A 23,348-nucleotide genomic window follows, 5' to 3' on the forward strand; every position below is an offset into this window, starting at 1 on the left:
GACATCCTCCACTCCAAACTGACCCAACTCACTGTACCTGCCCCCACCTGTCAGTGGATTACTAGCTTTCTGACAGACAGGAAGCATCAGGTGAGGCTGAGGAAAACCACATCCAGCACCCAGACAATAAGCACAGGTGCTTATTCTGACCATGCTGACTTATTATTAGTAATTAATTTTGAGATAATTTCTCTACATCTTAATCAAATATCTAGACTGGAAAACATGTGATGAAAGACAAATGTAAATATTAAAGACTAGGTACAAAGTTCATATAGAGTCTGGTGGACATTTTTTTATGATAAAGGTTTCAGCACGTACAATAAAAGAATGATCATAAATGTGTAATACACTACACCATTCAGATTTAGCTGGTCTTTTGACCCCAGGAGGTCAAAGGTGAGCTGCAGCACAGGGTTGCCAGAGTCTGCTAGACGAGGCCTGAGCAGGGTGGGCCTTTCACTTCACCCAGTGGTTTCACAGACTGAAGACTGACTTCAGGCCTCAACCTCATTCAGGGGCAGTTCTAATACCAGTTCTGCAGAAACTGAGCAGCAAACACTGCATCTGAACAGCAATAAAATGTGCATTTGCACCACTCTAAGTTAAGTTGTGCTCAGTACAAAGCAAGCACTGTATGGTCCACACAATGTGACCTAACTGGTTGGAACAGCGAACAAGCACCACCCACCATTCAGTTGTGCAACCGTCTAAAATCCAGTGCAATAAAACACACACTGAGATTTCTCCATTCATGGCTGAAGATAACTTTTTTTTATTTACAGCATGTATCTGAGCTGAGATACTGAAGCCATATAATGGGTGTCTCACATGTATCCAGTCTAATTTATTACAAATCGAGCCATAATCAATTAAAAAGCAAATGCAGTCCCATAAAACTAACCAAAGAGATTACGTTGATTTGTGATGATAATCTCTGTATAAGTTCTATCTAAAACCCAAAGCTCCTACCATACCAAACTACCCATTCTTCAACACGTATAAAACAGTTAGTTGACTGTTACACTGATTTTTTATTATGAAACCACAGGTTTCAAAATAAAGACTTTAACATCTGTGTGATCATTTGGTTTTGTCTTAGTGTCTTTAAGATATAGGAATATAAATAAGTAATAAAATAATAAATTGGATCATTTCAGGCTCCTTAACGTTATATTATTATGAATTTCAAGATGATGATGATGATAACCCGTTTATTTAAATAAACACTGAGTGCATGTACTAAACCATCGGGGTGTATATGTTTCCGTTGTATGCGCTGGTGATGCGCACGCCAGGTGCGTGTCTGATGCTCATCTATTCATTTAAGCCACTGGAAACTCGGAAGCCAAATCAAAGTTTTTTTACACAGTATGTTTTCTGTGTTTCTAGTAATAAATGCATAAACACCTGTAGATGATTCATGCCATAAATGTCATTAAAACGGTAAATCGTGCCTGAGCTATGCAGCCCTGCCAAGCTGAACCGTATCCAGTCATGCTCCAGCGCAGCAGCGTTAGCAGGAGGAAACATACGCTACATACCCCGCTGTCATAATAACGTTGTAAATGACCAAGTAGGCCGTAGCCAGAGCACCAGGTCCCTTCTTTTTCTTCGTGCCCGCATCGCTGTGGGCCGCCCTGCTGGTCCCCGGAGCAGCTGCCGACATGACTGCAACCCTCAAAGGTCTTTGGTCCTGGACAACCGCGACTGAAAGTTCCCAGAGGCAGGAAACGACCAGGGGGACCAGAGAACGGGCCAGACCAGGAAGTGTCGTCCCGAAGCGAGGTGGTTCAGTTCTCCGTACTTCCGCTTTCGCTTTCACTCACCTATCACCTTAACAATATGTCGCTCAGTGTATGGCTTTATTCAGCTTTTTAAACAGAATTTTATATCCGCGTGACTTAAATGTGATTCTTTTCCCCACTGGGAGTGCGCAGACTACGACTGAACATAAAGGAATTAGTTATCTTGAGCTAAGTTTGTAATCTTTGTCATTTTCTCTTTGAGAGGTGAGGTGCGCCCTCTATGGATAGATGGATAGATAGATAGATAGATAGATAGATAGATAGATAGATAGATAGATAGATAGATAGATAGATAGATAGATAGATAGATAGACATATTCATTCCCAAAGGGGAATACTGATGTTAAAGGGCCCATGGCATGCTTTTCATTGTTTATATAAGTCTCACTTGTGAGACATTTTTTCTAGCAAAATTAAGTATTACGTAATAGTTTAAGATTTCCTTGAATGGGCATTAAATCCAGGCTGTTGCGTGTTCATGTGTGCTTGCCTGACATCCACTGGTGCCTCCACCATACTGGCAAAATGTTATATTGCCTTGCTTGTTATGTGTATTTTCAATAAAGCTTAGGGGGAAAAAGAAAAAAACCTGGTTTTGTGGATATATTTTACCTCCTGCTGCTGTGACCAGAGAATGTGGAGAAAAATACAAGGCCTGAGGTTACTGCATGTCTGGGAATGTTCCTGTACAGGGACTCGTTTTACTTGACCAGGTCTAACCTACAAACAGCAGGGCAGTGAAGCTCCAGCGGTGGTTAGTGATCAGCTCATCAACGCTGGATTCCCCTGGAGCACAATACCTGTTGTTGTTGTTTGTTTTTTTTACTGCTTGAGGCCAGTGTGTCTGCCACATGTGACGTGTGTTGCTGGGTCAGAAGTGGATTATCCATGATGTTATTGTCAGCACTGTGCTACCTGTTAATGTCTGTTAATGCCTTGTTTCTGTAACCTTAGAGAGATCTGTTGTAAGGCTGGAGAAGTTATGTGTCTGCATTATGGAAGTTAAAATATGGGGCTACCTGCTTTGTATAGAGCGTTACACATCTCTTTTCATCGGTACATATACCGCTGTTCAATGGAGGAGAAATTCATAATAATTAATGCTGTCCTGCTGTGCTGTTGACTTGTGACACAACACCAGAAACAGGAATTGTGCACATTCATGAACTATCCTATTGTTTTAAGGAACAGACTTTATGGCTCTCTGATTATGACATAATTACAGACTACTAGGAGGGGTGCCAGGCTAATCTAGAGGTACCCAATATTAAACATTAAATGGCTGGAAACGAGCAAAATGAGCATGCCATGGGCACTTTAAGGTAGCTAAACAGGGACGTTTTACAAAATAGATGTAAATGCCAAGTAATCTATAATTTTTAAGTTTTTTTTTAAAGTATCATATACATATACACATATCAGATACTGGTTAGAGCGCCTTCAAACGTTATGGATCTACTTCCTTACAAATCCAATGTGCTTTGTGACTGCACTGGACATTATGTACCACTTTTATCCACTAGATGTCAGTGTTTCACAAGACGAACAGAGACGTTAAACACAAGTGCCAAGCATTGTTTAAATATTTCTATGACTTTAGGTCAACGCGCTCTAATTTCTGAAAATTTAAAAGTACTCGTTTAATAGCACAAAATGAACAAATACTTATTTGCTATTACACTCCGATTTTTAAAATAGTGTTCAGGCATTATTGAAGGCAGCCAAGTGCCGACTGGTGCTGAGTTTCATGGACAAGGAAGAGATATTTGTTTAGGTTTAGTCTAGAAAGCACCCGAACTTCATTTTCGTCAACAGGCCTAGCGCTTTTCAACTCGTTAGCATGCCTTTATTTGCCCAGAATCCATTTGATCAAGATGTTGGTAAGTGAAGTGCGGTTTCTTTGGTGTTTTAGCGTGTGAGGTGTAGCTAACGATAGGGCCAACAACATTTGAAGCTAACGTTAGCTTAGCTTAGCTTGTGTTTTTCTGTTAGCTTTGTAAACTTGTTCAGCACTACCAAGTGTGGCAACAACAACAGACAGTCTCAGTCTCTTTCTTAGTGTGAACCTGACAAGCTGACTGGTTGTCAACAACTTCCATTAACCCCTATAGATAAATTTATCTGCTAGGGTAAGCGGCTGCTTGGTGACTAACTAATGTTAGTCTTCGGGACGTGACTCAATATCATCAGTTATTAGATCAGCTGATCCCATATTAATGCTGCTTAAATGGCTGGTGCGACTCTTTCTCCATTTTGCGTGACAGTCAAATAAGAGCAGAAAATGAACGATTATTTCAAATCCCCATTTACCTCTTGATAATTATTCTCTAATTAATCCCATTACATTTTCCTTGAATTGTCCTAAATCAGAAGATATCAAGTTTATAATAATTTAAAGCCATAATGTATGAGATGGAAACAAAAATATAATTTGTTTTTTTCCTCACCTCCTCAAACTGTTAATAAAACATAGAGCTACAACTATGAGTCCAATTATCAAATTTTTATCAATAGAAAGGTAATCAACAGCTGTTTTAATAAATAGTTAATCATTTAGGTAATATATCAAGTAGAAATTCCATAATATTTCCTCCTGTAACATGGTTTCCTGCTTTTTCCTGTTTAATATTATTGTAAATTAAATCACTGAGTTTTTCTCTGTCACATAAAACAAGGTATGTGAAGATGCCTCTTTGGCTTGAACTCTGAGAAATTTGAATGGATAGGCTACTTCTTCACGATTTTCTGACTTTTATATACTAAACAGTCAATCAAGAAAATAATCAGGAGTTTAATCAATAATACAAGTAATCATTAGTTGTAGCCCGGCTATAGATGTCATCATTTGAAGGATAAGGCCATTTGGTCTTTGATTTGTTACATTTTTGGAGAGCACTAAGGCCACTGGACTGAGCGCTAAGGCTACTGGACTGAGCACTAAGGCCGTGTCAAATGACATGATATGTATGTGTATGTAGTTTATATGAACATAGTGTTCACAGCATACATGTTTAGAAAAGGGAGCTATGCAGAGGCAAACTAAGGGGTCAGGCATTATTGAAGGCAGCCAAGGCAAACTAAGCTCTTGTTGCTCTCTGCTAATGTTGCCTAAGATCATGGGTCAGAAGAATCATGGATGTATTAAGCAGAAAATGGAGGAAAGGGTGTCTAATTACTCTAACTGGTGCAATAATTATATTCTTCTGGCATCGTGATGACAGCATGACCAGTATCACTTCTAGCACTGAAACTAGAAATAAATGCATAATGGCTGCCTATTAAGGTTGGTATTAAGTATATTAGGTACTAAGCAGAACATTTATTGCCAAGTATTGTCAAAAATACAAGGAATTTGACTCCAGACTAATGGCCCCCGGTGTGCGTAGCAACATAAAAACAGAATAAAACCAGAACCATAAGTAAAAAACCAGTAGACATACATAAACCAGAGAAAGCACGATACATTTCAACGCTACATGTAATGTTTTACAGCCTCTGAGTTTTCTTACAGCTTATGGCCAGAGCCAGATATTACACCCTTTGATCTGCTTATCCAGTGAAACTAAAGGAAACCTTATTGTAGCGCCGCTAGCTTGATTGATGAGTGATGGGTGAACAGCTTTATTAAGCACCGTTCTCCTTAATGCATCCATAAACACACACGTGTGTGAGTGACAGAGCATGAACTATCGTTAACAGAGATCACTCTTCAGATCTCACGGGCCTGAGAACATCTGATGGAGTTGAGAGCTTCCTCACATCTGATGAGGGACCACTGTGGCCGTGTAACGCTGACAGATATACAGGGCATCACGGCCAGATGCCAGGGCAGTGACTGCCACTGTGAAATTTATACCCTGGTTGTAGCCCTAATCAAATGTTCAATCAAAGCTGAAATTATTGGTCATTTATTGGATTGGGATAGTCACCTGATGCAAAGTTATTTTAACTTTGGAACTGTTTTGATAATCAAGTACCGTCTGAAGTAATTGTTTTCATTTCTCTAGGTCCAGTTCTGAATTTTTAGGATTTGCTGCTTTCCTTTGTCTTACTTGATAGAGAAGTGATTATTGATCCTATCAGTAATCTTCTGATTATTGGATTAATATAATTGTTTTCTGTCTATTGTGCTGCTCCTCTCAGTTAAAACTAAACTGATCACTTCAGCTGTGGTTACGACGCGTTGCTCTTATGAATCTGTTTGATTTTGTGTTATCTTTGACAGTTGCAGAGGCCTTTTATTATAGTCATGCCATGCAAACGTCCCGTGTCACCGTGCTTATCTGTCCCTGTGCTCAGACAGTAGTACACTGTTACTCTTAACTGGCTCTCTTGAGTGTTATGAGTGGTGGCATGAGTTTACTATGAACTAGAAATGTTAATTTGAGGGGTTTTCTGCTTAAATATTAGAAAGCAGCAGTGTAACCTGACAAAAAGACCACTTGTATCATAAAAATGTTTTATAAAATATAATAAAACTAAACACAAAACTTTACATTTTAAGGGAAACTCAGTTATTTAGTTGGCTTGTTGTAGGACTGTTACAAGATTTATGCAACTTCAGGCTTCAAATGTGGGAGCGCAGCACTTGCTATTCATGACATTAACACTTGCCCATTACGGCTGGTATGTTAGCCCACAAATACATTGTGTTTGAAGACAATCATCTGTGACGCTAGTGAAGAAATGGTCTCACTGCACCATATGTACTGTATCCCTGTCTGACACATTTCCAGAGAAGGCAACCAATGAAAACAACACAACAGATGACTGGGGCGTCATTCTGGACATCTGTGATAAGATTGGAACAACATCTAATGGGTAAGCTGAATAGAAAGATTTTCCTGTGAATAATAAGAACTCATTAGCATGTGACCAGCACTGTGGTTCACCTAGCTGCTGCTGTAAGTACAGCACATTGGCATGACGCTCTGAGCATCTCCCGTGTAAGGACGTTGTGTTGTTTAGTAGTTCCTGGGCTAGAAATGAATTCTGTCGTCTTCTGTTTCAGGCCAAAAGACAGCTTGAAATCCATTATGAAGAGAGTCAACCACAAAGTACCTCATGTTGCCATGCAGGCCCTCAATGTGAGTTTACCACGTTGCCCTGCTGCAAAATATGCACACATCTCAAATATGCATGCCATCAGAGAATCTACTGCATGACTGTTCTATCCATATTTTGGCCAGCACCAGTAAAACCTGGACCAAATCTTTGTGCCAGTTTCATGTTAAAGACATTTTCAGATACGTTCTGAAAATGTCTGCACTCACAAACATGCTAGAAACTATAATGAGAATAAATTGTCTTTTAAAATCATTTAATACTTTTGACTCAAGTCCCAATTGATGTTGTTCTTTATTGTATTTGCTTCATAAATTGACATTATTAAGTCAAAACTGTCACCACAGAACAAACTGATCTCAAAGTGCTTCACAAAGCAACAGTTAATCAAGTTAACAGTAACCTCTAAATGTCCCTGAGTTCCTGTGTACATACTGTATACGTAGGCTTGGCCAACATGGAAATGACAAAAAGGTAGCTTCAGTATTGTGGTGATCCAAAACACACTGTCTGTCTTTCTTCATCTGTTTGTAACAGTTGTTCATAATAAGCATTTAAACTCCAGCGAATCCAAAAGCAACAGAACAAAAGCTCAACAGATGTGAGAAGGGTCAAACTCTTATGTCCCATTTAGGTACGAGAAGTAAGTGTTCACTTGGTGCGAGTAAGCTGTGGTGAAGTTCTAATGGATTTAATATTCCCAGTATTAAAGCCATAAAGGAAAGTGGCAGATTTCATACTGGGAGGATTCAACTCATTTGAGAATGTGAGAGCTGTTTCCTGCCTGAGTCAACATGAGCACATTTTATGAATCCTGTCACATGCCCTGTTCTGTTTTTAGATTTCTGTAGTGAATATAAAGCCTTCATTTGCTATTAATCTGTGCCCTGAAGAGTTCAGTTATGTGAATGGTTGAAATTCATAAAAACCCATTTTCGCTATAATACAAAATAGATCAGCTGTTTAATCTCCTTTTTTTAAACAGTTTCAACCTTTTCTCTTGCAGTTGTTGGGTGCTTGTGTGTCAAACTGTGGCAAAATATTCCACTTGGAAATCTGCTCAAGAGAGTTTGCCAGTGACGTAAGGAGTGTGCTGAGCAGGGTATGTAAACCTGGCTGGGGTTTTTTTTTCTCACTGATCCTAGTTTGGAAACCATATCTGTCTGTCATTTTAGCACAGGCTCGGCCACGCACATGTGCTCCCTCACACTCTGAGGAAGGTTAACTGACGTGTCACAGCTATTATCATAACTATATCTGGTCCTTAGCTGTGTTAGAACCCTGTTATTGGGCAGCCATTAGAGCCTCTTCCTGGCATCAGAACATAGGAGAGAGCAACACAGCTGTCTGTTTGCCTGTCTCCTGTAGGCCCACCCTAAGGTATGTGAAAAGCTGAAGGCTCTGATGGTGGAGTGGGCAGAAGACTTTCAGAAGGATCCACAGCTCAGCCTGATTGGTGCCACCATCAAGTCTCTGAAAGAGGAAGGCGTCAGCTTTCCCTCTGCATCATCACAGGTATGTATTAAAAATCCACTGAAGTCTCTCTGGGTGCACCAAAGACATGCAGCGTAGGTTGATGGGAGACTCTAAATTGGCCCCAGGAGTGGTTGTGCATCTAGCCACAGGGGTTTTCACATCAGTGACTTCTGTGCTGGTCCCAAGCCTGGATAAATAGAGAGGGTTGTGTCAGGAAGGGCATCTGGCGTAAACCTCATGTGAATTGGATTCGCTGTGGCGACCCCTAACGGGAACAGCCAAAAGTAGAGTAGCTTCAAAATCCACTGAAGCTTACAGAACTGTCTTTAAATCAGGTTCTTTAACTCTCACAGGCTTAAAATGCCTCCATTGTACATAAAATACTGGGACAGAATATGTTGAGCACCTTAACATACACACCACAACACAATAGGCCTCCAGTGAATACCGGTTTGGTAAAACAACTACACTTTTACTAAATTTGGCAAGGAAAACTTTTCAGTCACAGACAGATTTAGTTGTATCTACTAGAGTTGGTCTTGTTTGTTGGACACTGCATGTTTTGACTCGTATATCATTCAGTAAATATGACATATTAGCAGCCATCATTCATCACAGTTCTCTTCCACACTGCTTTGTTTTTCTGGATTTCTTCCCCCACAATAACAAGCTAAGTGTGTGGCAGTGCAAATATGTCTGTGGTTTCACTGCAGGCCAGTTGGTTCAGCCTGAAGGTTCAGGTTTGGTTTAGCGCTTCAGTCTGTGTTTGTGTTGCAGAAGCTTACAGTGGAATTTCCTCCTCACATAGTCCACATAACTTCACATTCTGTGGACGTTCTTGGATCAGGACTGTGTTTGTGATCAGACAGAGCTGCCTTCTGGTTTCTGTTCAGTCTGTCTGATTTGTTATGTAGCAGCCTTATATGTGTCAACAGCTGCAGTCGTCTGTCTGATTTGTTATGTAACAGCCTTATATGTGTCAACAGCTGCAGTGGACTTTGCTGTCAGGTTGTCATAAAGCACCTGACCTGCAGCTCCATTATCTGTGGCTGCCGGGTGTTTGTTTTTGTTTGGCTTACTGAGAGCTTTGCTGCTTTAGATGTTTAATGGTCTGCATTTGCCACTCCACATACTGAGAGTCATGATATATTTTCATGTCTTTGTTTTTCTCATGTGTGGCTCACAGTCAAGTTATGAATGAACCGTGAGTTAAAAATGTATATGCAAACAAAATGTCAGTCTGGCTAAATAACACAGATAAGTGGATAAGAATGGGCTTCATGGTGAAACTCTCACATCTTGATGACTAATCTCAGTGGCCACACAACAGCTCAGCCATAAATCCTTTGACTGAAACTGTCAGAGAGGCATTAATTGAACTTGATGTTTATTATTGAGGTTGTCTGGTATAATGTGAAGTCTCATCTCATCTTTACTTTGTTGCTGCTGAGTGTGTTCCACTTGGCTGTGGATCATGTCGGATGGAACCTGGCCTAATGGAGAGCAGGTAGCACATGAAGCAGCAGGCTTGACATTTACTCTCTGTCAGGTGACGAGCAAACAGCAGCACGTGGCGTGAGTCAAGCTGCGCCAGCACTTCCGAGTGCTTACCTATCATTCACACTGAACTTTAAGGTTATTTTTAGACGGTACACCGGTCGGTTGTGTGTGTGTGTGTGTGGCTACAGCTACATCATCAAGTCATGTAAAACAAATGAGTCCCCCAGTCCCTGTTGTTTACCTCTCTGCCAGTACACATAGCATGGTGTTTTCGTCTTAGTCCGTTAGTTTCAGGCGACACTAGCGGCACGTGCGGTTTGCTGTGCTAATTTTAGATGGAACGAGAACTCCACCCATCAGACACAGGCGCTCTGCTCTCATCCAGGTGTGAAGTGAGGTCACATGGTTTTAACTGTTTTAATAACAACAGTGTTGAACACTGTTTATATATTTTATCTTTACACACTGTTTCCTCTGGGTGTGAATGAGGACATTAGTGTGCTACTACTACTGTAGCCTCACCTGCAGTATTCTCCTCATCCACTGTATTAAACGTGTGTGTGTGTGTTTGTTTTTCACTGCTCTGTAATGCACTGAGTATCACCAGTGGGCATGAAGCACTTGCATTTTTAGACACTACATACTTAAACATGCAGTAACGGTTTTCTCCGCGGTGTGTTTGCTCAGATAATATTTGCTGCTCAGAAATGACAAGTTTTACAAGTTTGGGTCAGATTCTATATTGATTTGCTTGAATTTGCTTTTATGTGTGACCTGAACTTATTTTATTAAACATTAAATCACCGTGCACATTATTAACCATCGTATTGCTCTTTTGTTCCCTTGGTCATTCTCAGCCAAAGTGGTGTAAACACTTGATCATAAATGTGTTTTCTTGCTACGTTATGGGATCTCAAAGTGAGGGAACTGTCATGAAATGACAGCCTGTAGATCTGCTCCTGGGTGTTAGTTTTCTTAAGCTGTATATGGAAAAGACAGAGCGAGCTGCCTTAGGTCACCTTAGAGAACAGCTAGTGAGACCTTTGTGTGGAGCGTTTCTGTCCGACATGTAGCACAAAATATGATCTGTAGATGGCGTTGCAGTCATTGGAAATTGGTTTTCCACATCTAGTCATACTGTAAGTGCTTCATTCCCACTGCTTCCTGTATGGAAACACATACACAGATGTGACCTTATCTTTCTACACTGACCACAGGGGTCCACCACAAAGGTCAACACACCTGCAGCGAGCAAAGCTTCAGATGATGACGACCTGGCCAAAGGTAAAGTGAGGCACCATCATTCAGCTCCACACACCTTTAGCATCATTTTCTATAACAGATATCTATATTTTCTAGCCGCTGTACTGTAGTTTAAAGACTTATCCATTTGTACCTGTAGTCTGAGAGAAATACTCCTTTACCATAAGGAGTAGAACTGTTGAAATGAATTCAGCTATGTTTTGTGTTCACCAAAAGGTTGTCTGTTGCCTTTCAGCAGTCTTCTGGGAGCTATTTATTTTCTGAAAATAAAAAATAAAAGTGATGAATCTTGTGTCTGTGCCAAGCCCATTTGTGTTGGAAGTTTACCAAACACACTGTTCTCCTGTTCACTTCTCTCTTCTTGCCATCCAAACCTCCACCTCTCGCAGCCATCGAGCTGTCCTTGCAGGAGCAGAAGGTGGAGACACGGCCCTTGAATGTGACCTCTGACCCCCCCAACTACACCAATGGCGGAGGAGGTCAGGAGGCCCGGAAAGTGCGTGCAGTGTACGATTTTGAAGCAGCTGAAGATAATGAGCTGACCTTTAAAGCAGGAGAACTTATTCTGGTTTTGGACGACAGGTAACATGAATCAGCTTTGCAGTATCCTAAAGTTTTAGAATAGGACTCAGTGGTGTTGCAGCGTCTCCAGTCTGTTGTTCAAAGCTGTGATATGTTTCAAACTGTGAACCATTGTGTTCATTCTTCAGCTACATGCAGTCCACTTTAACACAATAAATGCAATAAATCCTACTTTTATAACATTTCTAACATCCCAGGGTTCGTTTACCATGTGACAGAGAGGCAACTAGAAATATGAATCTTATTTATGTCAGAGACTTTTTTTAATATGGGAAATGTTGTTTTTGGAATGATGTAACCAGCTCTGACCACATGTTGATCATCATAGCCACCATCTGTCAAATGAAAAGTATAAATGCTTTTGTTTGCATGCAGGAGCAGACCTCTTTATAGAGCTTTACTGGTTTCCAGTCATAAACTGTCCATTTTTTAAATAGCTGGGCAAAGTGTGTAGCACAGCTAATGCCATGGACTATAACATCCCAGAAAGACTCAGTGTAACCACATTAATAACTGACACTAGCAGCACAGTCACAGACATGGGGACTGGAGAATTCATTTTACACTGGGATGGCTCAGGCTGGTGAGCTTTGACCAGACACTCGCTGTGACTTGCTCTTAGAAGCTCCTGCTCACTGATGTTTATTGTGTGTGCAGCGATCCCAATTGGTGGAAAGGAGAGAACCACAGAGGAGTGGGGCTTTTCCCCTCCAATTTTGTCACCACCAATCTGAACGCCGAGCCAGAGGCTGGTAAGTGTGAACATTGGAGCCCCTTCAGGTGCACACTCTTTTAGAATCCTCTGTGCTCTTCAGCTGTGTGGTTTTTAAACTGGAACTCATTGGTTTCTGAACTGACCTTTTCCTTCACAGTGGCATATGTTGAAAAGACAGCCAGTCCTGAAGAGACGAGCCTGGAAAGCAGACCTGAGCCTGAGCCTGTCTTCATTGATGAGGTAATACATTTCTTGTGTGCACATACATTTACAAACCCAGATCACCTCTCAGTCAAACTACCAAGCCAAACCTGCTCCCTCTTTCTGCAGGAGAAGATGGACAGAGCGCTGGCTCTGTTGCAGAATGTAGATCCTGCAGATGTGACTCCTGACTCCCCTGATCTGATCCAGCTGGAGGGTATAAACCCTAATGCTACCATAAATCTCAGGCTGCACTGTTTTCTAACTTTGATTCCTCCCCTAATTGTATCTGTTTGAACAGGCGCATGTGAACAGATGAATCCGATGATTGATGAAAAGCTACAAGAGATTGACAGGTAGTGTGATCTACTGTGAACTGTTTGGATGTTCATCAGAATTGTTACTGGTTAGTTTAGGTTTTTGCTTGGCATTTAAGATCATGGCCGTTTTGAAGTTTCCAACAAGGACGATGAGCCTTGGCTGTTGAGACTGTGTAGGATGGTGTTGACAGACCTGAGCCACTATTACTGTACACAAATAAGAAATATCCTTGTCCAATATATGGTATGTGTTTTTTTTATGTTGTAGGAAACACTCAGAGTTGTCAGAGTTGAATGTGAAGGTTTTGGAGGCCCTGGCTCTGTACAACCAGCTGGTGAATGAGGCGCCATTCTACTCTGCCTACTCGAAGATGCAGCCACAGTACACACCATCCGGCCCAGCTGTGGCCATGCAGGTCAGAACGATGCACCAGAGTTGTCCTCTGTTCTGCCCAGATCTAATTTTATGTTTACAATTGATGTGTAAACATTTGATGTAGCTTTGCACCACAGTGAAAGATTCCCTGTCTCTCTACAAGCCAGCAGATCAATAAATCAGTTGCAGAACTGCAGTATACAACCAAATGTAAAGGGCAAAGACAAAGCACCAAACACACCCTGCTGTCTGAGAATGGGTTTCCAGTGGCAGGCTCAAGTGAACAGTGTTTGCAGTAACATTGTTGACAAACTAAACAAGACAAGTGTTGGTTAGGACACTAAAGAAACCATCTTGGTTTGGATTTGAACGGCTCCAAAGCTTTTATATAGCAAGATGAATATGGTTCAGGGTTAATGGATTGGTTAACTGAACTGCAGAAACACTAGCGTCTAAATGACAGGACACTTTGGAGACTTGCAACTTAATTTGTCTTTAGGAGTAATCCACTGAATTCAGGTTTGCTTGGACAACGACAGAACGAATCATTCAGGTTCTAGTTACAATACTGCAGCCAACGCTAGGAATCCAGTTATAGATGGGTTAAAGATAGATTCAGTGGAGGGTTGACACTGTGGGGAGTTTCAGTTTCAGAGGAGATGTTTGTTTGACAAACTGTCAACTACCAGGATGTGCACCCCCAGTTACCCTGAACACAGCAAACTGTAGTCCGTTGATCTCTTGATGTGAGAGGGTGAATGTAGAGGAACGTCATTCAAAGGAGTCACATGCTTATACCTTGCTATTAGCCTCATGTTGTATTTCTGACATTCTACACTCGTGGGATATATTTGGCCAGCAAAGCAGCTGATTTTCATGCTTCTTGGACTCATTCTGACATTCAGCTCCCCCCCCCTTCTCCCTGGAGAGTCAGGGACTGTCTGGGTTTTCTTGGCAATAGCTGTTTTCTCTGTATTGACTGATGTCACTGTCTCTCCCTTGACATTTAGAAAAATGTCCACTTCACTGAGCAGGCCCACACTACGACCCTGATCCCCCTTTTTTAAAATGACTTTAGCTTCTTTTTGTTTGTTTTGGCAGAGCACTGTAAAACTCACCTTCAGGTGATTCTTGCACCTGCAGTGAGAAACATTGTGTTCCACGTGAGAATACAAATAGAAATCTTGGTACTAGTCCTATTTATATGAACCTCTACAGCATCCCTTGTGCTCTCTCTGTCATCTTTTCATCACATGAAAAATACCACAGCACTTTACACGCTTTACTGGAACAGCCTGCACTTTATTCATGCAACAATGTTTTCTATTTCTCATTCTCTATCCACATTTCAGCAGCCAAACATTCAGTGATGAACTTCTCTTTTGTTAGTAGTGATCAGATACTAACTTTCTGAGGAAGTGGAAAGAAACTCCCTGAATTTATAGGCTCAGAAACCTGCAGCTGAGAGGGTTGGATGAGAACATGGACATCTCCATAATCATTACATTTTTAGTATTTGTTCCTATTTAGTGTTGGAATTTTCATTCTGGGCTTACCCCTGTCATGACTACGTTAAATGTACAACCAGTAACTGTTAGCTTAGCGTAAAGACTGGAAACGGGGTGAAACTGTTTGGCTCTGTCCAAAGGTAACTAAACATGAAGCTCACTAATTAATGCATTACATCTTTGATTTGATCTGGACAAAACTGAAACAGTAGAAACAACACGTTCTAATCTTTCCAGCAAGTCTGTTAATGTTGCCAAGTTATTTTTAACGTTTGGTTTGTTGGACTGAAGAAAGATCGACAGTCCATTCTTTCTTCACCTTTTTAAACGCCAGTCCATTCTTTCTTCACCTTTTTAAATGAGAATGATGAGCTCTCCCTCTGCTCAGGGCTACCTTGGCCCAGCAGGCACTCCCTACCTGCCTCCATCGATGCCCCAGGTTCCTCCTGCACAGCCGTACGGTCTGCCCAGTGACCAGCCTGGACCACTCCACTCACTGCCTCCACCAAACAGCCAAGCTGCTCAGCTTCCCTACATGAGGTAAGAGAACAGGCCCCACCACTGTCAACAAGTAAAGTGCTGGTGTCAGTGGTGTGGACCTGGAGTGTATTGTGTGGCTTTCTTATTTACAGTGTTTATGATTTTGAATATAGTATGTCTGTGTACTGCAGTTGTACTCGAGATTTCGGATGATCAAGACAGAGATCTACAAGGATCTACTTAAGATTTAATTTGCTACATACAAATATCATTTTCACATGTTGGGACTCACTCTCTGTATTTGTCACCACTTCTTCCCAGCAGTGGTATGAATGCCCAGTACATGAACCAAGCAGCTGGAGCTCCTTACCCACCCCAGTCAGGTGTGGCCATGGACATGTCGGCCTATCATAGCTCCAGTGTGCCTCCTGGGTCCTATCCTGTGGCTGCTCCTCCTCACCAAGCTCCTCAGCAGCAGGCAGCGTATTATCAGCAGCCTCTGCTGTAAAACTCCAACTGACAGCAGACCTGAGATGAATGCATACTTCAGATATTTCAGCTGCTAGTTGTGCGTTCATTTGGCTTCCTTTGTGTGTGTGTGTTCTTGCTTTAGGATCTTTTTTTGTGACTGAAACTGGACTGACAACACCACAGGAAAGTTGAAATACCTGAGGTGTGTATATAATTCAGGTCTGCTGTGCAACTGAGGACTCAGCTACTGTATGTGAGGCTCAACATGTTCTTGTCCTGTCCTGGCTGAGTGAAAGCGACGCTGGCCTTTACAAACATCTCACCTTAACACAGAAGAAGAGTCAGGTTTGCCCACCACTACAGTCATCCACCGATCGCTGTCTCGTTTGAAGAAATTCGTAGTCAACCACAGCGCTGCTCCCACACAACGCTATTTGACCATCCATACCACATGTCATTTTTCTGCAGAGAGTCAGGCGATGTCCACACTAATGTAGATAAATGTGAAACGTTTCAGGGCATTGTACAGTATTCTCACTGAAATGAGAGCAGCCCACGTGGCCTCATACAAGATGCAGGTAATTGCATGTGCAGGTTTGAACAAAACAGAGTTGCAGATCTACAAGTAACACACAAGTGAAATGTGAGCCTCTTGGCACATGTTGTCGGTTTGGACAGCCGTATCGATCAGACTGCAGCACATCTGTTCTGTCAGAAGCTTATGAGACAGAAGGTTGAACGACCCGGCTGTAGTATGTCCCCCAGTCTCCTGAGCCTCCATTAGCATGCACAGACATGTAGCTAGTGCTAGCCAGTGTGGTTTGAACCCCATTTGACAACTAAATGGCTTTTTCAGATTTATCTGCATCAGCGTGAACTTGGCCTGAATGTTTTGTTTTCCTTTTTAACGGCCATATTGTCTGAAGGCAGGTGCAGTTCATTGTGACCATCTGAGTGGTTCAGCTTGCACTGAATGATCAAAACATTCTGGACTGATATAGCATTCACTAAACCTGTGGACAGGTAGCATCTGTTCACTGTGCAGTTATTTAAGAAGCTAGAGCCTTGTTTTTTCTCCTCACCAGCATCCATTCAGATATGTATGCTAACCGTTATATTTGTGTACAGTAAATGGTTCAACAATGCCTTTCCCGTGAACTCACCGTCTTGTAACGCTTTCTGTGGTTGCAGTTGAGATATTTAAGCTGACATTTTGTGCGTGTTTGTTTTTTATGCGTCTGAGGACTTACTCATTACTGGTTTCCTCATCACTGCAAAATGACACTTTACAAGGCTCGTCAGATTTTCTGGTGAGCTGAAAAATTGTGTGTTTATTAACCTGGTGAAATGCTGCATCTGTTCATGATTACTACATCACATCCCTGCCTTCCATCTTCATGCTGCGGGGTTTTTTTTTTTCCTGTGGAACCTGTTTGGATTCCCAAGTTATATGCAAATGCACAGTTCTGTGATGTTTCATGTCACTATACTTTAGTTTCGAACTTGTTAGCAATGTTCCCTGTGCTTTGATTTATATATAGTGAGACATTATACACATGTGTGATGATTATCCCTGTGCTGCTTCTGCTTTTACTTTTGTCTAAGCAAAGTGTAAATGGACCAAAATCTAGGAAAGGTTCTGAAATCATTTGTTAATATGAAGAAAGAACTCTGTGGTGATGTGTTGTCAGCTTTTAGTTAACATTAAGAGCGACTTTCAGAGAATCTGTCCAGCAGCAGCAGCAGCTCCATAGTGTGGATTTCAGCTGGAGCTGCAGCTCCTATTAAATCATTGTATATTAGATGTAAAATACCTGGGTTTGTCAGCAACATTGACATTGCACCTTAGCTTTGTAAACATTTATTTACCACTGGATGCCTTGTTTTTCTTTAGAAATCGATGCGGATACAAGTTTGGTGAGGAATTTCAGTTTTAGAATCCAATGGGATGTGTGTAATTTTGTATATTTAAACTATTTCAGCAAAGGTTCTTTTGTGTGGGATTTTAAAAAAAGCTTTTGTAACAGAGGAAACATATAAATATTCTTTGAAATAAAAATAAAATTGGAGCAAACGTATAAATATTCTCTGAAATAAGAATAAAATGGGCCTTGGGTGAGCAGCGGTGTTTTGTTCTTTCATTTCCCTGCAAACATTTGAAGTCTATACTCAGATTGTATCATAGACATGATTTATTCATTCAGCTTGGCCTTTTTCTGCCCTTTCCTCTTCAGAGGGATGCACTGGGCAGTTCTTTAAATGCCAGTGTCACCGTGGTGATAAAGTGCAGGTGAAAACGGTTCAGTTAAATTCTCCACAGGCTGTTCTGCACCATATCCACACAGTTTAAAGGCTTTACAGAGTCCTCGGCTGGGATTGTCTGAGCACAGCACAGCTGGTCACTCGCTCTGTGGAGGATGACTGAGGCGGTTTCATCATCTGTTGTTTGTCCTGGTGAATCTGGTGCCATAACACTGCTCAGTTTTATTTTTAAGTGAAAAATCCAGATTAGTTGAAAGTGGCTTTGTTGTAAGTTAGTGTAAGTGTATATTTATGAAATATCAATTCTGGAAAGGTGTATGTAGATTTTAGTAAAAGGGCCTTCCAGGCCCAGAGGTCAGGGGGACTTGTGCTTTTAGCTGTTTTCTCCTAATCAGTCCATTGTAAAGGATAAACACTGTATTGTAGTGAGTGTAAAATGTGGTAGGCTCATATAGTTTATCACCTGGATGACGGTTAGAACAACATTAGTGCTCTTTCACATGACTCATTCCTTCTTTTGTCCGACCTTGTGCATCTCACTTGAAATGGTGAACTTCGGTGTGGCACCCAAACGCAGCACCATCCGGCCCTGTGAGGTGGGAGTGAAGGGGGAGGGCCACTATGTGGCTCATAAACGGGCTCCATCCGAGCAAACTACAGCAGTACGGGGCTCATCTTCAGCAGGGAGCCGGGCCAGGTACACGGTACCATTCGGTTTCTTCTGTCGCGGCCACACCGGAGCAGAGCTGGAGTCGGCGGTTCACCGTTCGCCACCGGAGCAGCAGCAGCTTCAGTGGAGCGGCACCGCCGAGCGGCAGGCTCCACCCCGGCTGGCCGAGATGTCCCGGCACATCTACACCCGACATGGGATAGGAGACGGAGCGCAGAAGCCCGTGTTCCAGGTAGGAGAATGAAAAAACCAAAAGCCAGAAATCTCTTCTGTTCTCATGTTAATCAGCTTTAATCAGAGGAACACACAGATATCACCTAAATAAAAGACAGTCAAATGTTAAAGGGAGGGAGAGAGAGAGAGAGAGAGCCCCCAAAACACATGCACTGAAAACTGATGGACTAAAGGAGCAGGCTGCTCCCACAGACTTACTGGGCTCGTTATTCTGCTCCCAGTTTAGCTACCACATACTTACTGGGCTCGTTATTCTGCTCCCAGTTTAGCTCCCACAGACTTACTGGGCTCGTTATTCTGCTCCCAGTTTAGCTCCCACAGACTTACTGGGCTCGTTATTCTGCTCCCAGTTTAGCTCCCACAGACTTACTGGGCTCGTTATTCTGCTCCCAGTTTAGCTCCCACAGACTTACTGGGCTCGTTATTCTGCTCCCAGTTTAGCTCCCACAGACTTACTGGGCTCGTTATTCTGCTCCCAGTTTAGCTCCCACAGACTTACTGGGCTCGTTATTCTGCTCCCAGTTTAGCTCCCACAGACTTACTGGGCTCGTTATTCTGCTCCCAGTTTAGCTCCCACAGACTTACTGGGCTCGTTATTCTGCTCCCAGTTTAGCTCCCACAGACTTACTGGGCTCGTTATTCTGCTCCCAGTTTAGCTCCCACAGACTTACTGGGCTCGTTATTCTGCTCCCAGTTTAGCTCCCACAGACTTACTGGGCTCGTTATTCTGCTCCCAGTTTAGCTCCCACAGACTTACTGGGCTCGTTATTCTGCTCCCAGTTTAGCTCCCACAGACTTACTGGGCTCGTTATTCTGCTCCCAGTTTAGCTCCCACAGACTTACTGGGCTCGTTATTCTGCTCCCAGTTTAGCTGAAGCCACATTTTTCATCATGTCTAATGATCCCCACAGTGTCATTAGTCAAAAAGAGGCTCAGGTCCCACAGTCCTGAATCATCCAAAAAGAAATGTAATGATGTGCTTAATTATTAAACATTCTCTGGTGGAGCTGATGGTGGATGAGGTGGAGCAGCTCGTCACACCACAGAAGAAACACATCTTTAACACTGTGACTGTGTTTGCTGCACATTTGAAACACATTTGTAATTTTAGTTCTTCTGCTGCACTTATTAAATTTAGGTTATTATCATGATCAATTGGTGCAAATGCATAATCATGGTAATCATCTACAGTTGCTTATTTATTTGTAATATTTGTCAAAATATATCCAGAAAGCCCAAAGGGATGAGTATCACTGTTTAGAAGGTATTCCAAAATCTGTGACAGTATAAATTCATGAAATGTATATTGTCACCATGTCCACCCCTAATTACCAATTGTCACTTATTATCAATTCCAAAGGGAAATTGCAGTGTTAGATAAATTGTGCATTAATTGTGGTGTTTTGCAGTGAATGTCAAGGTGGACTGAGCAGTTAGCGTGCACCGTATTCTTAGGGATGTGATACAAAAGAGGACATTGTACACACGCTTGGTTTTCTAGATGGCTGAAGAATGCAAGTTGCAGCCTGCATCATTTATTATGAATATAAACTGATTGGATTTATCTGCAGCTATTGTCATAATTGATCATATAGTTTTTTTAAAGCATAACTTACAAACATTACCTCGTTCCAGCTTCTAAGCTTTGAGGATTTTCTGTATTTCTACTTGGTAGTGATATTGTGACATTAAACTGAAAATCTCCGAGTCATGGCCAGTTTGAACAAACGGTACAGCTCCATGGCAACTGAAGAAACACAATGTGCTGATAAACAGTACAGTCAAAAGTTCCAGAAGATGAGACTCACTATGGACATTGAGATGGGACTGTTTTGTCAGTGATGTATCTTCTGGACTGATGGTCAGACAGAACTGAGGATGTCATCTTATGCCCAGATGTTGTCCAACATCACCCATTGACAGACGGGATGCCACAGTTACAGTGTCAGTGAAGCTGAGAAGTCCTTTATCGTATTTCACATGTCAGCTGAAGTGTCACTTCACTGGCTCCTCGAGCGCTGACGTAAACTGACTACATATGAAAGAAGGCCAGATGTTTGGGTGTGTGCAACAGTGGTCCTGGAAGAGAAATGTACTATAGATGGCAGTTAAATCATTGACTTCATATCATCACAGAGGACAGCAGGCAGCTAGACGGAGCCAGACCTTCGTCGACCCCAGGGGCCAAGGTGCTGGACAGAAGAGGCCCATGAGTTAGTGTAGTGAGAGAGTCAGGGCTCAGTACAGGGAGATACAGCAATAACAGGCTGAGAAGTACACAGAGTGAAAGAGTGCATTACATTTGTGTGTTTGTTTCTTTTGTGCAGGCGAACAGAGGGACCTACTCGAGACGCAGCAGACTTAAGAGGTCTGACGGCAGCACCACCTCCACCAGCTTCATCCTCAGACAGGTAGGATACGTCACCATATCAGCACCTGGACTTTATCACATCTTCTATAACAGTTAATAGGAAAAGTCTGAATGCAAGAAAACAGGCTACCGTGCACAGCCCGGACACTGTCACCCTCAGGACAAACCTCACAGTTCTTCACTAGTGAGAAGGGTATAAGGGATATGAGCCCCGGCTGATCTTTAGCAGAAGTTCCCACATTTATTTTTCATTTCTTATTGGCAGCATAGTTAAAGGTCTCAACACTCCACCAGAGGACCCACCTTACTGGGAACTGTGGCAACACAACTTTCTCATGCACTTGAATATAAATTCTAGGTGAAACTCCTTTTTAAAAATCAGACTCTTTTTCTGTGAAAGCTGTCATGAATCTTATTCCTCAGCCAGTCAGAAACGCTGACGTCTGACACACTTCTGTGTGATATCAATCCCAGCACCCACAGTGGATGGTGAACACATCTGGCTCCAGCCTCAGGTTCTGACCTCAGTCCATCAAACTCTTCAATCCAAAACCTACTTTCACTCATAAAGGTTTGGCTGTAATGTCACATGGAATGTGAACAAGGGGACAGTGACATCAGACAGTGCTGTGTGTTTCAGAAATGGGAGCCTTTGGCCTCTGCTGTGCTTTAGGAAATCAATGGCCTTGATTAGTGTGAGAATTCAGCCTGCTGCTCTGTTTATGAGGCGTCTACCGGCCATGTATAATTCATGAGGATGGGCCGAGCTACGGCTGTTTGAATGCTGTTGCTGCGTCCTTCTTTATATGTGTGTATGTGCACTGTAAATCAAATTCAAATTGGTTTCCTGTATTAAGCCCCTTCTGTAATTCATAATCCAGGAGGGACTTAGACCAGCCTGGACCTTGGCGTCCCACTGACAAGTCTCCAAGGTAACTGAGGCCGCAGAGGCCATACAGCAACGCAAGGATAGTTAGTCATTGGCTGACTTTGTCCCACATCCTTTGTCACTGTCTCGTTCACTCGTTCATCTGTTCATACCTGTCGTCGGGCTCCTCTATCGCCTGCGTTAATACCACTTCTCTCTGAACAGATCCAGTGCCGTCGAGTTCAAATGAATCAGGTCGAAGGTTTTTTCTACCTACTAACAAAAGCACATGTCAAATGTAATCGCCACATGTGATTTATGATAGTGTCGAGTGCTTGTGTCTGCGGCTGCTGTATCTTCCATTATATTTAGGTCAGTTTGTGCCTCAGATTTTTGTGTGGGTGTGTGTGAGTTAGTGGAGTCTGAGAATCGCAGCTCACGAAAACTTTATGTGAAAGTAATATTCAGTCTAATTTTGTATTCAGTGCCCTGTTGTTCATGTAGACAGTATAGCAGCATAAGATGATGGATTCTCATGAAGTCTGGTACAGTTCTTCTTTTTATTTCATTAGCAGTGCACGGTTACCCTGCTGGTATTGCATATTCATTACTGAATGCCCACTATAGAAAATCATCGTGGAGTAATTATGCGGCTCACAGGAAGGAGGAAAAACAAGACGTAATGGGCAGAAAGAACAACACAATCAAACAAAGTAAGAGAAATGTACACATAAAAGTGCCTGCTCACGCTCACAGATTTCTGTAACACCCCCGCTGTGATTTGTGTCATCACCAGTGCGATCGTCATCAGGTGAGACGAGGAGCAGTGGGCTCGCTTTGATTCCCTCACGTATCCATAGTAACAGCCACCCTTCAACCACAGGGGTCAAGCCCAGAAAGGCTGATTAGCAGGAAACTGCACCTCCTCCTCCTCCTCCTCCTTCATTTTGGCACAAAGTTTTTATGGTTTATTTTTTACAGTAACTGCTCACATGTAAATAGAGAAAGCTGAGAAGAAACTCACTTACTCTATGTCAGATTTCTTCATCTTTTCCTGTTCTCTTGAGCTTTTAGTTGTCTTAGTGGTTTGATTTTTAACAACTAAATCCAGTATGGCACCTCAGTGGCACGTGGACAGAAGGGTTGTTCATGTTCAGTGTAAATGCTGTATTCATTCAC

General features: G+C 42.2%; 3 protein-coding genes across 4 annotated transcripts in view; 2 read left to right on the plus strand and 1 right to left on the minus strand.

Moving 5' to 3' along the window:
- The window catches only part of hacd2 (3-hydroxyacyl-CoA dehydratase 2), a 7,960-nt gene extending 6,147 nt beyond the window's left edge, over window positions 1–1,813 (minus strand). Inside the window, exon 1 of the mRNA XM_020624018.1 lies at window positions 1,539–1,813. Within this exon, the coding sequence (XP_020479674.1) occupies window positions 1,539–1,669 (131 nt within the window). The 5' untranslated portion in view covers window positions 1,670–1,813. The remainder of the gene's footprint in view (window positions 1–1,538) is intronic.
- A 1,545-nt stretch (window positions 1,814–3,358) lies between these two features.
- stam2 (signal transducing adaptor molecule (SH3 domain and ITAM motif) 2) lies at window positions 3,359–17,654 on the plus strand. 2 transcript variants are annotated; one of them, XM_020623988.1, is made up of 14 exons: window positions 3,359–3,688; window positions 6,545–6,629; window positions 6,820–6,895; window positions 7,879–7,974; window positions 8,241–8,387; window positions 11,066–11,132; window positions 11,501–11,693; window positions 12,351–12,445; window positions 12,566–12,648; window positions 12,739–12,826; window positions 12,911–12,965; window positions 13,198–13,345; window positions 15,202–15,353; window positions 15,618–17,654. In XM_020623988.1, the coding sequence occupies exons 1-14, from the start codon at window positions 3,649–3,651 to the stop codon at window positions 15,799–15,801; spliced, it is 1,509 nt and encodes a 502-aa protein (XP_020479644.1). In that variant the 5' UTR covers window positions 3,359–3,648; the 3' UTR covers window positions 15,802–17,654. The 2 variants fall into 2 exon arrangements, with proteins under 2 accessions (XP_020479644.1, XP_020479643.1); XM_020623987.1 differs by having other exon boundaries at window positions 3,360–3,688; window positions 15,615–17,654.
- A 1,207-nt stretch (window positions 17,655–18,861) lies between these two features.
- Window positions 18,862–23,348, plus strand: part of cacnb4a (calcium channel, voltage-dependent, beta 4a subunit) — a 27,464-nt gene continuing 22,977 nt past the window's right edge. Inside the window, exons 1-2 of the mRNA XM_020623966.1 lie at window positions 18,862–18,928; window positions 21,258–21,341. Coding sequence (XP_020479622.1) covers window positions 18,866–18,928; window positions 21,258–21,341 — 147 coding nt within the window. The 5' untranslated portion in view covers window positions 18,862–18,865. The remainder of the gene's footprint in view (window positions 18,929–21,257; window positions 21,342–23,348) is intronic.

This window comes from Monopterus albus, unplaced genomic scaffold (assembly GCF_001952655.1).
Source record: "Monopterus albus unplaced genomic scaffold, M_albus_1.0 scaffold318.1, whole genome shotgun sequence".
Taxonomy (NCBI): domain Eukaryota; kingdom Metazoa; phylum Chordata; class Actinopteri; order Synbranchiformes; family Synbranchidae; genus Monopterus; species Monopterus albus.